Raw genomic sequence first — 17,836 nt, forward strand, 5'->3', positions numbered from 1 at the left:
TAAATCCCCATAATTTTTGTTTTGATTTTTACCTTGAATGGTTCACTACAAAAGGGCAGGCAACATGGTGCTGTGGAAAGAATGCTAGATCTCAAATCAAGTCGACCAGTGTTAGACTCCTGCCTTTAACATTATGAGCTCTGTGACTTTGGGTAAATCACTATATCTTTCTGACCCTAGGGTTAGACGTCAGCAAACAGGGCCAAATCTGGCTATAATCAATTTATGTAAGCCTCAGAAAATATAAATTTATATTTATTTTAAAATATAATTCTGAAATGGAAAATAGACATTCTTAGTTTGAAAGTCATACAAAATTAGGCAGTGACAACCTACGGAGCATAATTTTCTGACCTTTGCTCTTAAGCAACCTTTTAAGATCAATCTTTGAGAACTGTTGTAATCTTTATATTTGCAACAGAGATCCCAAACTGATGAAGCCAGTCTTGGACACAAGGTTGACACTATTCTCGATTCTACTTTTCTCTTCACCAAGCTGTCTCACAGAGTTATCTTAGAATGCATTCTTTACCTCGGAGCACCAGAGGGTCAGGTCAGCCTGATAAATAGGTCCTTCCTTTTTCAGAACAAGGCAGAAACAATCTTTTGAGTCAGGTTGCTGATAAAGAGTAGATTCTATTGATTTTCCTATTTATCATGGTGGGGGAAGAGGGGTGGAAAGCTTGTATGTATGTTTTGTAGCTACTCATCCAGTGTAGCTTGTCTATTAGGCTGAATTAATGGAAGCCTTCTGCATACTGCTTATTCTATTAAGGGGAAATAACCAAAGAAAGAATGACATTTTTGGAGCTCAACACTTTTATTCTCTATTATGTATCATTCAGGCTCTTTTATTTAAGAGTCTGAAAGGTTAGAATGGAACATCATTATGCTACTGAGATAGGCAGGTGATAAATATTTTCTGTGCTATTTTAAAGATTGAGAAACTGGGACACTGAAAACTCTGCTCTTCTCTTTAATGACATTACTCCTCATTAGTAGACACTGAAGGAAGCAACACTGACTCACTCCTATTAGATAATATGAGTCCTCCTTGAGTCCACTAAGGGGAGTATCTGGGAATAGCTTCACTAAAGTGAATATGCTTTGCTAAGTTCCAGATTAACTTCTCAGAAACAACTTTGGCATAGGAGAAAATCTGGCTTAATAAAATAGACTTGGCCAGGGCCACCCAGAGAAGTAGGAATAAATCTGAAATTCCAGTACTCCACTCTTAAGCTTTAAGCTCCCACATAATAGCAAGAATGCTCATGAACTGACCTTTTCTTTCAATAGGTGCAAACAGAAATCCAGCACTCTCATTGACCCGATAGATCTTCTTATCAAACTGTAATGTAGGTTCGTCTTCAGTATCATTGATAATGACCTTGGCCTGGGTGAACTCTCCCAACAAGGCATAAGCTGGCATGCTGAGCTCCACAGTGAAGAATTCAATGTTTTCGAATATATCATCATCATTAATTACAATGGTACAGGATTTTGTATCTTCTCGCTCATCAAACTGTACCTGTCATTAAGAGAATAATAAGAGGTCCACATCAGAAGTTTATGACAGCTGGTCCCTAGTAACAAGCATCCCCTGTTTCTGATTCTGTCCAGGTTCTCCAGGTTGATGTATACCTGAAAAAGAGTCCTATGAGATAAGGCACCAAATCCAGAAAGAAAGTGAATTCTAACTCAACCTCTCACACCAACTTACCTGGTATTGATAAAAGGGTTTCTATTTCCAAATCTCAGTTGCTACATCTGAAAAATGGGAGCTGCTTTAAAAGGACCACCTATTCTTTGTTATGTAATATATGAGAATTTTCAAATTATGAAAAAGTCAGAAGATATCTTGTAATCCTGAAGTTATAAGAATATAAAATTTTATTTTCCAATCCTCAAGTTATGAAAATACATAAAATTAACTACCACCTTGCTCTTTGATGAGCACCTTGGGCATTTTTTTGGTCTAGAAATTTTCCCTCTTGCTCTAAAATAACTAGTTCTACTTATATAAACATCAGATTCAAAGGCAGGTTTCTTTTTTCTTTCCCAAATTCAATATCAGACTTGTCTATCTTTAGCATTGAAAAGAAAAGGAGAATGGAGCATGAGCTTACAAAAATGAATTTGCATAAAATGGGCTGAATATTCAGCTAATTTTTCACTATTAAAATAAGCTGAATCTAAAATAGCTGGAATACAATTGGAACAAACTTGGGAATTTCCTACAGTGAACATATGGGAGGAGCTAATTATCATGTAACCAACAAGATAATAAATGAGACATTTTCCACAGCCTCCCACTCCCAAACTCTCAAAAACTCCTAAAAAGATGGGGAGAAGAGATAGATAATTGTCAATTAATAATTGTCAATTGTCAATTAAAAAATATCAGTCCTTGATCAGCTATTATGTTCCTAGGAAAGATGCGGAGTACAATACAAGGCATCCCAACAAGGCCTAGAACTCTCTCTGAGATCCTTCTCACCTTGTCCCACCCCAATGGCAATAAACAACCAACAATGATTCTGACTAGGGGAAATTTTGTAAGGGAGAAGGAGCATGCATTTTCTGCATTGGGCACACCAAAGTAAAAAACCTGCCAAAACTACAGAAATTCTTTCCAGAGTACCTTTTTTAATTCTGCAAAAAATGGCAAATGCCAATTGATTGATAGTCAAGGGAAAAATTAGATCAGGGTGGGTCACAGTGAATGGCTACTTAAGGAAGAGGACTGAACTCTGGAGCCAGTCCTTCCCTACCCTTCAATGACTATATAGTATAATTTGGTTACCCAGAAATCCCACAAGATGGAAGGAGAGTAAAGAAATACTTTAGACTACTGCAAGAGGATTGTACCCACTAGCAATTTGGGGAGAAGATAAATAATGAGTGATAGGTGAATGTGATAAAAAGTTGAAATATAAAGACTAAAAGAAAAAGTAAAGTAAAAACCCAGAGAACAAGATAAATCAACAGAAAAGATCATACAACTAGAAGAAAAGCACTCAATCCTTAAAGAAATTACAAAGTCATCTTTAAAAATATTCTAAGACAAAGAAAACTGAATTAATGCCAAATAAAACTGAGAACTCTGTGGATTTACATAAGAAAACATGAAACAAAAAGAAGGTATTTCAAGGTATTATTATAAAGGATATAAGAGAAAAGAAATTCATAAGGTAAAAAATTAGGAAGGAGCAAAAGTTGGAATTGACTGCTCTCGAAATAGAAATAATTAGTAAAATAGAAAAAAACTAAATCTTCCAAAGAAGTAGTAGATGAAAAAATCTGGAATATAAAAATATTGAAGTAAAGAGAAATCTTGCAAAAGAGAAACAAAAGACAGCAACGTTTAAAAACAAAAACCATATACCTCATAAAATTCAAAAGTCACTAATCTTGAATATAGAATATTCAAAAACAATATAAAGAGCATATATCTCTCAAAAGAACATGAGAAATTGAAAAATCTGAAAATCATAATGTATACCTAGAATTTTTGAATACAGAAAAATATACCAATAGAAAGAATCCACAAATCACTTCTGGACAGGGGGAAGGAACTTTTGACCATTATTCAAGATATAGAGTGATTATATTTAACAATTCTAATGATCAAAAAATTCTGCCAAGTGGCTAAGAAAAAGACCTTCAAATATAAAGGAAACGAAAATCAAAGAACCCAACATTTATTTATGCTAAATTTCTCTCCCTCTCCCTCCTTCCTTTCTTGCATCTCTCCTTCTCTCTTCCTTACTCCCTTCTGCCCTCTCCCTCCCTCACATGTGCTTGCTTGCATGCTCTGTCTCTGTCTCTCTCACTCCTTGTATATAATTTATACATATATATACACACACACACACATACATATATATATACACACATAATTTATATATATATATATATATATGCTGGGTAGGTATGTATATGTATATATATATATATATTTGTGTGTTTATGTATTTGTATATTTATAATAATTAAAAAGTATCTATCTGAAACCAAGAGCTATCTATCATTATATACCTTAAAAAAAAAAAACACTGGAAGCTTTCCCAATAAATAAAGAAATAAAGCAAGGAAGTTCCCTCATATTCTTTGAGACATTCTAGAAGTGCTAGCAAAAGCAGTTAAGATAAAAGCATTAAAATGTCAGTTGTTAAATCTTGGTCTTTCTAACTTCATGTCATTTATATACAATCACTTTTTGTATTCACTGAGGAATCATCCTATTTCATGCTTTTATCACCTCTCAATAGACTTCTAATTGATTTCTCTGATCCCACTCCAATTTCATCCTTAGCACCAGTGATGTTGAACTCAAAAAAGCCCTGATACCTATGGCCTGCATATTGACTTTAAAAAAATCACAAATTAACATTATCTATATTTTTTGCCTATTTCTTTTATTTTGTTTTGTTATTTATTTTGTTAAATATTTCTTAATTATATTTTAATACAGATCTTTGGTTCATGGTTGCCTGAAGGAGGCCACTAGCTGGGCCCTTTTGCTTTTCACAACTGACAAAGAGATTTACTTAAATCTCTTTGGACTACCCATGTCATCACTGGCTCTCTATTAACTGTGAAGAGCAGATAAAAAGTTCTTTAATTGTCATGCAAATTTCTTCATAATCTGGTCTCTTCTTATCACTTTAATCTCCTTACATTTTACTCCCTTTAATGTAATTTATAATTCCATACTGGTCTACTTGCTGTGCTTTCCACATGATAACCTATCTTCTTTGTTGGCACCTTTAAATGCCTGGAATCCCATGCCTGAAATATTTTGCCTTCTTTCCTTTTTGGAATTCCCAGCATTCTTTAAGACATTTCAAATGGCACTTTCAAGAGAAGACTTTTGAGGCTGCTAATGACTTCCTCTCTAAAGTTACATTCCACTGACTCTGCCTGTATCTTGTATATACCTAATTATTTATTGACATCTCCCCAATTCAATAGTCCTTGGAGAAAAAAGATCTATTGTTGCCCTTTTTGGTAATCTATGAACCTTGCATAGTACCTGGCACCTAGTGACTACTAGATAAAAACTTATTGTTTGATGAAGAGAGGCAAAAATATCTCTTTTTGGTTATGATATAATGTTTTAGTTAGAAAATCCTAAGGAATCAGCAAAAAAAAAAAAAAAAAAGCCAATTGAGATTGTAGCTTCAATAATGTTGCAAGGTTACATGCAAAATAATCCAGAAAATTAAATAGCATTTCTATATAGCAATGGCAAAAAACAGGGGATCAATAATAGAAAGGAAAATCCTATTCAAAATAAATACAAAAATGTATGAAATATTTAGTAGTCATTCAACCTACCAAAGCATATGCAATTTTTGTATGGGCACATTTACAAAATGCTTCTTAAAAAATTCAAATACTGGCAGGAATATTTAGTGTTCATTGACTGACCACAGCAGAATAATAAAAATGACAAAGCTACCAAAATTAACTTAAAGATTTAATCCTATACCAAACTACTCAGGAATATTTTACAAAGCAAAACAAAATAATAACAAAATAAAAACAAAATAAAAATTCATTTAGAGAAAAAAGAATATCAGGAAAATAATGAAAAAAGATAGGAAGGAAGAGGGAATGAAACTTCTAGACCTAAAACTAAATCATGAAGCAGTGAATTTATGAAAACATTGGCAGTTGTTTTAAAAAAAAATAGAAAAGTTGATCAATGGAACAAAGTGGACAAGGAAGAATCATAAATAATGGAATTTAGTAATAGCATTTCATAAACTTGAAAAAATCACCTATGAAAGAACTTTCTAGGAACTTCCCTAGGAAAACTGAAAAGAAATTTGGATAAAATTAATGTTAGACAAATATTTTCTAGCACAATGGACATATGAGCTGAATAATAAACATGAAAAAGATCATAAAGTTAGAAGAGTAGCAAGTCATATGCTATGCAAATACAATAGTAGGGGGTGAATTTTTTAACCAAATAAGGGACATAGGAAATTTCAAAAGATGATATATAAAATTTTGATTATATAAAATGAAAAGCTTTTGAACAAAATTAATGTATTTTTTCTCTTTTTTTGCAACATGACTTATGTGGAAATAATTTTCACATGACTTCTTATGTATAATGGATATTATATTTCTTTGGGAGGAAGTCCAGGGAAAGAGAATTTGGAACTGAAAATAAAACATTTTAAATTTTAAAAAATAATGTGCTTATGAGAAGAAGGGAAATGATCAACTGGAAAAGCTTATGCATGAAATATATTAGGACAATCTGATAGTTAAAATACATATTCGACAAATGGAAATATAGGAGACCAAAATCCATTACCCAGTGAGTAAGTGCTCAAAGGATATAAACAAACATATCCCAAAAGAAGAATTGCAAATATTAATAGAAATTTCTTTTTCTTTTCTTCCCACCATGTACCCCATTAGGAAAGAAATTCCTTGTAACATTTCTTATAACAAATATGCATAGTAAGCAAGCGAAATGAATTTCTTTATTGGACATGTTCAAAAAATATACTATTTCTCATCCTGCATCTGAATAATTTTCCTCTCTATCAGCAGGTGGATAATGCTGTCAAAATTATTCCCTTTTTAATACTGAAGTATTATAAGATTTTTTTCCTTGTTCTGCTCATTTCATCCTGTTATCAGATCATACAAATCATTCCAAATCTCTCTGAAATCATCTATTTCCTCATTTCTTAGATTACAATTCTTAAAGCATGGTATTATACTACATTCCTATTATTAACAATCATAAGAAAGAATGTTACACATCATTAATAATAGAAATGCAAAAATGAAAACAACCTTGAAGTTTGACAGACAGAGATTGCAAAAGATAGGAGCAGTTTATATTGGAGGAATTGTGGAAAGACAGGCAAACCAAAAATATCAGCTAGATAGTACAATGGATTGGGTGCCAAGACCTGGAGAAAGGAACACTCATTTTCCTGAATTTAAAAGTGGTCTCAGATACTTACTGGAACAATCACTTAATCATGTTTGTGCCTTTGTTTCCTCATCTCTAAAATGAGATGCATAAGGAAACAGAAAACTATTCCAACATCTTTGCCAAGAAAACTGGGGTGACAAAGAATCAAACATGCCTGAAATTACTCAACACCAACAAGACACATTGAAGCATTGTTGCTAGAGTTCTGAACTGGTTCACACATTCTGGGAATCAATTTGTAATTATACAAAGAAATTGATTTTTAAAATGCCTCTTCTCCTTGATTTAATGATTTCAATGCTAGGCAATATACTCTAATGGAGAAGGTAGATGGTACAGTGGACTGGGAACTGGGTCTGGAGTCAGGAAGCCTCATCTTTCTGAGTTCAAATCTGGTCTCAGACACTTACTAGCTGTATGACCTTGGCAAGTCACTTAACAGTTTGAACTAAGAAGTAAGGTCTATAAAATGAGCCAGAGAAGAAAATAGCAAACTACATCAGTGCCTTTGCCAAGGATACCCTAAATGGGGTCTCAAAGAGTCAGACATCATGGCTGAACAACAATGTATTTATTTATAAAATAAAATGACAAAATTTCACGGTTTTATTCCAGTTTTACTTTTGAGTAGAAAACTAAAATCTACATATGAAGATGAGGATCTTCATGAATAAAAATGGAGAGAAATAGGGAAATGGGTTTTGCTTGGCTTTGATATAAACTGAAACATATTTAGTTTATATGGTTATAGTCAAAGACTTTTAGAGTCATTTAAAATCTATAAAACAAATTATTTTTATTTAAAAAAAAACCCTCAAAATTATAACAATTCACAGCAAGTTGTTTCTCTTCCAAAACATTTCCTCTTTCAAAGAAAACAAAAATCTGCCTGTCTAAATGTGAGGTCTATATTTAATTGGTTTTTTGCCTTTCTTTTTAAAAGTTGTGACCCATTTTGGGGTCGAAAAAGATTTGATCATGAATCTTTAGGGAGCATGTATATTTGGCTTAAGCCATCTTCTCTTCATTTAAGAATCATGCATAAAGGAAAGTCAATGGCATTAAAAAATACTTCAATGAAACATGAGCCCAGGGCCTTTTAGAAGGATGTGTATTGATTAGAATAACTCATTATACTCAACAGAAAGAGTGACTCTTTTCAATCTTCAAAAAAATTCAAAATTCCTCAGGAAGGCTGTTAACACATTATGACATAGAATATTATTGTTCTATGGGAAATGATGAGCAAGATGCTCTCAGAAAAAAAAAAACAACCTGGAAAATATTCCATGAACTCAAGAGCAAAGTGAAATGTATTGTAAATAAAGTAACAGCAATTTCGGGGATGACTAGCTGTAAATGACTTTGCTATTCTCAGCAGTGCAATGATCCATGATTACTCTGAAGAATTTATGATGAAAAATCCTATCCATATCCAGTCAAGAAACTGATATTGTTTGAATACAGATTGAAGCATACTCTCACTCTCTTTTTTAACCTTTATTTTTTCTTGATTTTTTTTTAAAGCAGGGCAAGAGATCTGTTTTCTTTCACAACATTACTTTTATGGAAATGTTTTGCATAATTGTACATGTGGTTTTTTAATGGGGCTGGGAGTGGGAATAAGGGAGAGAATCTGAAACTCAAAAGTTTTAAAAACAAATATAAAACAAATGTTAAAAATAAAAGAAAAACACCTTATGACATCAATTATAAACTAACAATCTAGTAAATGATTACCGGAGAGTGAAGAAGGAGAACAGGAAAAGATGGAAGATACCAGGAGAGAGCAGGAGTGTCAGAAAGAAAATGGAGAAAGGGACCAATGATGGTGAGGACCACTCTTGCAGCTCAAGATCAAGAATGAGATTCTTGCCATCCTTATACACTCACCTGGCCAGCATACTCCACATAGTCTTGGTGTCCATGTTTTGAGCCTGGGTTGGAACTAGAGATGGCTGTCCCCTGTTCAGTGCGACACAGGACAATGGCATATTGATTGAGGTTCCCAGTTCTCTTCACGGTGACACTGACAGAGCCAGCCTTCTCACTGACATTGTAACTTGAAACACAAGAAAAACTGGCCATAAATTTCATTACATATTGTCATTACACACATCTGTTTAAGAATCATGCACATTCTGAATTTTTTTAGTTGGACCTGTGATGATATTGGTACAGGCAGCTAGGTGGCCCAGTGGATAAAATGCTGGTTCTGGAGTCAGAAAGTTTCATCTTCCTGAGTTCAAATCTGGCCTCAGACAAATTACTTGCTATGTGACTCTGGGTAAGTAATTTAACCCTGGTTACCTCAGTTTCCTCATCAGAAAAATGAACTGGAGAAAGGAATAGCAAATCACTCAAGCATTTTTGTCAAGAAAAACCCAAATGGGGTTGAAAAGAGTCATATATGACTGATGTTACTGAACAACAAAATGCAGAGATGTTATAAACCTCTATACTTAAAGGAGATTAGCAGAAAGTTAGCACACGTGCGCTTGTCAGTCTGCACACTGAAGATTATCTGACCCGAGCAAAAAATGTGTCATAGGGAGAGCCCAGAAAATAGTGAGAAGTATTAAGAAGACAAATAAAATATGTTTTCTCTGATTCATATATGGAATAGCATGGAGCAGGCCAGGAATAAGCTGTGGAAAGGTCCTAGACTTGGGGAAAAGTAAAGTTGAATTGTTTAATAGCCCAAATATTTAGATGGCTGGAGATTTATAACAAAATTTTAAGTAGTGACTTTTAAACGTTTTTATAACAGACTTATTACTTATAATATTTATTATTAGTTATATTATTTTAAAAGATAAAAGTTAAAATGAAAAAGGTGCTGTATCTTCATTTTTTACATTAGAGATCTGCAGCAAAGATCAGTACATGGATCAAATATTTTCCATCTGCTTCTTTCATATTTACCCCTGAGGATGACCTGAGAAATGGTTTCAGGAGATTCTGAATATTGCTACAGGATTCACCTGATGGACAGTGACCTAGAAATCAAACTCTGGGGGGATTCATTCACCTCCTCAGGATGATTATTACAACTCCTACCATTGTTTAGCCATGCAAAATGCTCCAATTGTTGTTATTTCTCCAAATGACCAATTTTATCTAATTCAGGACAGGGAAAATTATTTTAGAGAAACACAACAAAGGGTCAAATTACCTCACAATATTGCAGAGTTTCAATTATAGATTTTATTGCAAGTTGCTCTTCTGTAAGTGCACATGGATGAAGGATATAGGCCATATCTGGAGTCCATGGTATTAATTATTCTGCAAGTTTCATTTCCTTACATTCTGATTTCACACTTAGTGCTTACAAGTACATTTTCAACACTATTCCCACAAAATGATTCAAACATCACAATCTCTTATTCACTCTGAAAGATTTGGATTATACCTGATATACATTAATCAGCATACCTCTACTTTCTCCTGTTGTCATAATAAGGGAAATCTGCAGCCTCAAAATTCATCCCCGTTTCACAAATCCTCTTGAAAAACTCAGCACCAAGGACAGAGGAATGGGAAGGACACAAATATGTTGGGCTTTTAACCCCATAGGCTAATGCTTATGTTTAGGTTATGAAATTTTTTTGAAACCAGCTTTAAAAGATTAATTCTAACCAAAACCTGTATGTTCGTGTGCATATGTGCATTCATTTCAGTCAGATATGACTCTTTGTGACCCTTATCTGGGTGTTTTGTTTTTTTTTGGCACAGATAACTGGAATAGTTTGCCATCTCCTTCTCCAATTCATTTTACAGATGAGAAACTTAGACAAATAGGATTAAATGACTTGCCCACTGCTAGTAAGTACCTTAGGCCAGATTTGAACTCAGGAAAATGAGACTTTCTGACTTTAGGCCTGGCACTCTATCCATGAGCCACCAAAACCTATATACATGTGAACAAAAATTCCATGAATGTCACATGAATGGAATGGCCCTCAGAAAACTTAGCAGAGTACATGGAACAGAATAGGCTCTTAATAAATACTGATTAATTGTTTGGCTTAAGGTTGATTTCCAAGGCTCCCTGAGATTCCTCCATTTGGGGAAACAAAATAATAATTGTACCTGGTATGTTTAAAGCTGATCAGGGACCACTGGATATGGAAGACATTGTCACTGACCACATTGGGTTTGCTATCTTTAACTAGGAACTGAAAGCTGTCCATTGTCTCGTGCATCTTCTCCTCATGTAACACATAACGTATCAAACCCAAATTCACGTCCTCTGTGGGGAAAAGACCATCCATGAGTCAGTTCAAGCATTGTTCAACTCTATTTCTTTGAATGACTTGCAAAAAGTATTGTGGTACAAAAGGTCAGCGGTTCTTAAAAAGAAAGTATTCTATAGAATTTTAAAATCAAAATAAAATAGCTTAGGCAAGAGGGGTCTCAGCTAATAGTGATAGGGAATCACAGAACCTGGAAAAAAGAAGAAAATAGCATACAACAGGAGTTATTAGCTCTATACAAGCAGCTCCAACTTGACCAGCCTCCATTTCCATCTTCACCCTTGCTCCAAGATACAGGAAGATGATACTTTTTGGTTCCCCGAATTCCCCACACTATCTTCTTCCACCAACCATTCCACTTTACCTTTTCCAAATGGAAAAAATTCTTCAATTTCTCAAATTTTCCTAGAGTATTTCATTTGTACCTTTGACCACGTACATACTATATCCACTTTAAATGTAAGTTCCTTGAGAGCAAGGACCATGTTATGTTTTCATCCTAATATTCTCAGCACTTAACATATAGCATGGTTGTTTAACTGAATATATTTAGTGGAAATAATTAAGAACATCAAAATATTTCCGGTGAGTGAATAATAAAGAGTGATTGTCACATGCTTTTCTTAAAAACTAAAAAATTGATATTTTAAAAGGGTTACTGAAAAAGTGTTTTTTAAGAAATTATAAAATGCTTTTCTTAGTTTTTTCACAACAGCATTTTGTTTTTCCAGTTACATGTAAAGGTAGTTTTCAACATTTATTTTTGTAAGATTTTAAGTTTCAAATTTTGTCTCCCTCTCTCCCTTTCCTCCTCTCTCCCCAAGACAGCAAGCAATCTGATATAGGTTATACATGTACAGTCATTTTAAACATAAAAATATGCTTTTCTTAAAAGTAAAAAACACTATTTATATTTTTAAAAAGTATTATGATTTTAAGAAGGTTATAAAAATGCTTTTCTTAGAATTTAGAAAATTCCACATAATTTCTATGCCTTGCACATTGTAAGTACACACTTAATCTTTGTTGAATTAATATTTTAAAGCATTCTTTAAAAGCATTATTCTTAATTTTTAAAATGTGTATAACAAAATATTATCTACCTCTAGAGAGAACTGATGAACTCTAATTACAAACTGAAGTATAACTTTTCCCCTTTATTTTTCTTAGGTTTTTTTTTTCCCCATGGCTAATATGGATGTAGATTTTACATGATTTCACATGTAGAATATATCATACTACTTGCCTTCTCAATGGCTGGTGAGGAAGGGAGAAAATTTTAAAAATTAATATTACAAATAAAAATTTAAAAATATTGTTTCTAAAGAGATTATAAAATACCTTAAAATTAAAAAATTTAAAACCCCAAAATTATTTGTGTTTTTAGGAGGTTTTTAAAAAAAATTATTGTGATTTTATAAAAATGCTTTTCTTAGGAATGGAAAAAACCCACATCATTTGTGTTTTTGGTAGGCAGAAAAGTAACCCTCTTGGGAGAACAAAAATATCTTTAAATCAGGCCACGGTAAACAAAGGAAAAGATGTAAAAGATGAATGTGAAAGAAATAAATTCCCAAAGCCCTGTTATCAGGCCCTTGATGCATACATTGAAACTTCTTCATGTTTTGTGTATCTTGGCTCCTTTGGCTACAGGGGCTACTGGAGAAGACTATAAGTCCCTTCTTAATATAATGCTTTTAAATACATAAAACAAAATATAGACAACTGTAAAGGAAATTACTTCTATTAAAATACAGTTAGCCATTTTTTAAAAGTTTATGGAGTCTAGTGTAAGAATACCCATGATGTAAAAGCAGCTAGGAAAGAGAGGAAGGAGGATATTAGGTCACAGGTAAAGATTACAGGAGAAATGGAAATATTAAAAATACATAAACTGGCTCATCAGAAGCTCAGAAATGAATATATGGTCAATAGGCTACTAGACGTATAGATGGAAAAAGTCCTTGGATCAGGAGAAGTCCTAAGGCTGGGGGACATGGAGCTTCTTGACCTCCAGTTGCCTACCCTGGGTAAAAGTTGTGGCAGCTTGGCCAGGGTGAAGTTTATTCTCCACATAGCCATGTCTGGGTCCAGTTGTTATCTCATAGACAAGATGTTTATCCTCCGTATCTGGGTCCATTGTCAGTAGTTCTTTCTTGGTGATCAAGTTGGTTGCCTAGAATACAAACCCCAAAAATTTCATTCTTGTAAAGAAAATTAAATAGGCTTCTTGTCTCCTTTTTTAAGGCATCCAGATGGAACATCTGGATAGAATACTAGGCCTAAAGTCAAGAGGTCCTGAGTTGAAATTCAGGGTCAGAAACATATTAGCTGTAGGATCAGTCTAAGTCACTTGACTGCTGTCTGCCTCCATTTCCCCATTTGTAAAGTGGAAATAATAATAGCACCCCCAAAATTGTTGTGAAGATTGAATATCATACATGCAAAGCACCTGGTATACAGTAGAAACTTAATAATCCTCCCTTCTTTCTTCCAGGCTACTCAATGGATGGCTCTTTACCCAGCTACCCATTATTAATGGTAGAATTTTAGGGTCCGAAAGAATTTCAGAAATCATAGAATTTAAAGACAATTGATGTATGAAACCCTCTTACAATGTCTCTGTTAACTTGAAATGAAGACCTTGCTTCTAGATGGAAATTAGCTCATTAAGGTAACCCATTTCATTTTCAGATATTTCTAATTCTCAGGCTATTGCCCTTGGTGGTGCAACTTAGGTGGTGCAGAGATATAATGCTAGGCCTGGAATCAGGAGAATCTGAGTTCAAATCCAGCCCCAAAGACTTACTAGTTGTGTAACCCTGGGCAAGTCACTTAACTTTGTTTGCCCCATCTGTAAACAAGCTGGAGACAGAGATGACAAGTCACTTTAGTATCTTTGCCAAGAAAACCCTAAATGGGGTTATGAAGACTTGGACATGACTGAAACGACTGAACAATGACAAAATGAACTCTTAGGCAAAAGGTTCATCTTATATTGAGATAAATATCCTTCTTTAATTTTTACCCACTACTCCTGGTTTTGTTCTCTGTAGTCACAGAGAATAAGTCTAAATCCTCTTCTATTCTTTTGAAAATTTTATATAGGAAAAACTGAAGCAAAATCATTTGACAGAATCCATGATAGCAGAGTCAGTTCTCCTTCAGATAACATACATACATAATAAATTAAATACACATGCATGCAGATGTGTGTATATTTTATGCACACTACACATATACACATATTTATTTCCTTCAATTCTTTTTCATGTAACATGAGTTTAAAGAACAAATGAGATAATGTTTGTAAAGTAATTAGTAAATATCTGTTCTTTTCCTTTTCCCCCCATAATACACTCCAGTTTGCCATGGTCTCTCTTAAAGTTCAGTGTCTAGAAGCAAACTTAAAACTCTGGTTGTGATATGAACAGGCAGAGTAATAGTGATGAGGACAAAGAAGTTGAAAATTCTCAGACAGTATCTTAAAATGTACAAGGAGCTTTCTAAACAGCAATTGTGTGGGGTAAAGAATGCCAAACTAAGGCTTAACAAAAGTGAAAAATGTGTCCAAGTTCCTTTATCAAATGAATAGCATGTTGCCTTGTCACTTCTCTTCCATCTTGGGTTTGTACAACTGACTTTTTGAACTTGTGAAGGATTTTACATTATATGTGTATATTATACGCATATTAAATTTCATCTTTTTAGACTTGGCCCATTCTCCATATTATGTGTGTGTGTATATATATATATATATATATATATATATATAAACATTCACACACATTAAATTTCATCTTCTTACACTTAAAAATCATTCTCCATCCTATATATACATATTATATATAAACACATACATACATTAAATTTCATCTTCTTAAACAGAACCCATTTTCCATTACACATGCATTCACATATTAAATTTCTTTTTCTTAGATTTAATCCATTCTCCTATAGTCTATAAGGATCTCTATTGATCCTAATTTTGTCCTTCACAGTAATGTCAATTTCTTGCAGCTCTGTCACCTAAGTATTCATTGAACACAGTTTCTCTATCTTTAGAAATCCACTTAATAGTAACATACATTATTCATAGTATGCTTCTTTACCCTCTCTACAAATATATTGTGAGAGCCTTAGCTAAATGCTTTCCTGAAATCCATCTAGATGGTATCTACTACAATCTCTTTATCAAGAAGTCTTTAATCTTCCCAAGAAAAAAAAAAAAGGAAACAACATTTGTCCACCATGACTTGTTCTTGTGAAGCCAGCCAAGTATACTGGGTCAGTGTGACTATAGCTTCTCCCTCAAAGTAGTAGGGTTGGAACAGTGTCAAAATTGTTGTCTACAGTTTCCAGAATCTAACTTCTTGCTTTCTGAAATTTTAATTAGGACACCTGCCCACTGTATCTTCAGTCTTCCAAAGCTTTTCCTTTCCCCACAATTCTGAAAAGATTACTGAAAGTAGTTCAGTGATCACATCTGCAAGTTCTTTTGGTATCCTGGGGAGAATTTGTCTGGGCTAGAAGATTTGAATTCATTTCAAGCACCCAGGGGCTCTCTTCTAACTCTTCACCTAAACTAGGCTTCAATTTCCCCTTAACCATTTTTGTTCTGCCCTTTCCAGTCAGAAGATCATTCTCTTTGACAGGAAAGACAAAATAAAAATGAGAACTGAGTAGTTTCCTTTTCTTTCCCATCTATTAACATTACACTACTGGCCCCAAGCTAGTGGTTCATTTCCTCTTTGTTCTTTCACCTATTTCAAACATAGTTTATAAATGTTTTATTGTGAAACAGAAAATGATCAACAAAAAGAACATTTCCAAGTACAAAAAAGTGAAAAAAAGATTTTATAAAAAAACCATCATTCTATTACATACAATATACACACATCCATGTGCGTGTATGTATACACATGTGCATATACATATATACACATAGCACTATACACACACATATATGTTAAACTTAACATAGTAGTAACATCCACAATGGTTTGCTTGTTTTCTGAACTTTTTTCTGTATATTTTTAAATATTTCATTGATATTATTTTTCTTTCTTTCTTTTGTTTTTGGATTACTGCTACTATCCCCAAACTCCTCTCTTCTCACCTTCAAAGAAAACTTTCCATGGTAACTTTGAGGACCAAGCCCTTGGTCTTTTACCTTTGAAGATCAAGCCCTTTTGGGGGTTTGAGGAAGATATCCAGGACCTAAGTAGAAATCCTGGGAATTCCAAGCCTGGAGAGATAGATTTCTTTTCTCCCCATCCTAAGAAAGACAGAGAGAGACAGAGAGAGACAGAGAGACAGAGACAGATAGAGAGAGACAGAGACAGAGAAAGACAGAAAGATAGAAATAGAAATAGAGACACAAAAAGGAGCTCTGAGTTGGGAGCCCACATTACTGGGAGGAGGAGCTTTTGCTTTAAGCTTTGAAGAAGTATGGATAGAGGGACTCTGATGGAAGAGAAGAAAGAAAACATTGTGAACAGGAAGACAAGGGTGTTCCCTGCTAACAGGTATGGATAAATTTTTTTCTCCAAGACACTGAGAAAACCAGTGAAGTGTTTTAATTCCCTTTTTCTGCACCTTTTACTTCTATCTTGTAGTTATTTAGTTGAAAGTCTCCCAGTTCTTTCAGTCTGTTTGACTGATTTAATTTTGATTTAATTCACATCTTTAAAAGTGAGATAAAGATAGTTACATAAAACTATAATCAGTCATCAGGCTTGGCCAGGGCTGTATGACTGCTGCAAAACCCACCTATGTAGCTTTCCCTCAGCCACAGTGAAGGGAATGGATGGCAAGAATGATCTGGATTCAGGCCCTGAACAATGCTCTCTGACAGCCTGGGAGGGCCTGTTAAATTATTTTCATCTCAGACATACACTAGGATGAATAGGATGAATGCAGACTCAACCCCTATATGTTCCATTTGATCCACCAAAAAACTCCTTTCAGACAATGATCATCATTATTCATCTTCTACACCTATATCTATCTGCCAATACCCTCTCTGCATATTCTCTCCAGTATCCTTCACTCATTGACCTGAACAAAACCTCCACTCCCCACGCTCTCATCCACATCCTCCTCCTCAGCCCTCCCAACTCATGAACCATGTCCCATCCTTTCCAAAATGCCCTTTGGGAGCACCACATCATAGCAAACAAGATTCCCTTCATTTTAAAGATCTTTCGCTTGGTTTTTTCCATCTAGCTTTCATTGAGACCATACTCCCTACTCACAATCCAGCATTCCTGGTCATTTTCTTTAGACTTGGACATGCTCATAGCCCATGACTGGTCCTGGAAGAAGAGGCAAACCTACCTTTAGCATCATCACTCAGCAACCACCTCTTCCTTTGATGTTCATTCAATTAAAGATATTTTTTAGCCCATCAAGATAAAAAGTAGTTTTATGTATTGGCTCCATATCATAAATTATGAATTCTTGAGACATAATCCCCAGACTTTTTTTAATCATAGTCTTCAGGGAGTCTAATGAATCTTAAATTATCTTTCCTTAATCTGTGGTAAAGACATTTATGAGCCACAAATGACATGACCACTATAATAGTCATAGAGTTTCTAATAAAAGA

General features: G+C 34.1%; 1 protein-coding gene across 1 annotated transcript in view; it reads right to left on the reverse strand.

Moving 5' to 3' along the window:
- Positions 1-17,836, reverse strand: part of FRAS1 (Fraser extracellular matrix complex subunit 1) — a 483,962-nt gene that overhangs the window by 49,606 nt on the left and 416,520 nt on the right. Inside the window, exons 51-54 of the mRNA XM_012552056.2 lie at positions 13,252-13,402; positions 11,063-11,222; positions 8,864-9,032; positions 1,282-1,528 (exon numbers count right to left, since the gene is read on the reverse strand). Of these exons, the coding sequence (XP_012407510.1) occupies positions 1,282-1,528; positions 8,864-9,032; positions 11,063-11,222; positions 13,252-13,402 (727 nt within the window). The remainder of the gene's footprint in view (positions 1-1,281; positions 1,529-8,863; positions 9,033-11,062; positions 11,223-13,251; positions 13,403-17,836) is intronic.

The sequence above is a fragment of the Sarcophilus harrisii genome, chromosome 6, assembly GCF_902635505.1.
Source record: "Sarcophilus harrisii chromosome 6, mSarHar1.11, whole genome shotgun sequence".
Taxonomy (NCBI): domain Eukaryota; kingdom Metazoa; phylum Chordata; class Mammalia; order Dasyuromorphia; family Dasyuridae; genus Sarcophilus; species Sarcophilus harrisii.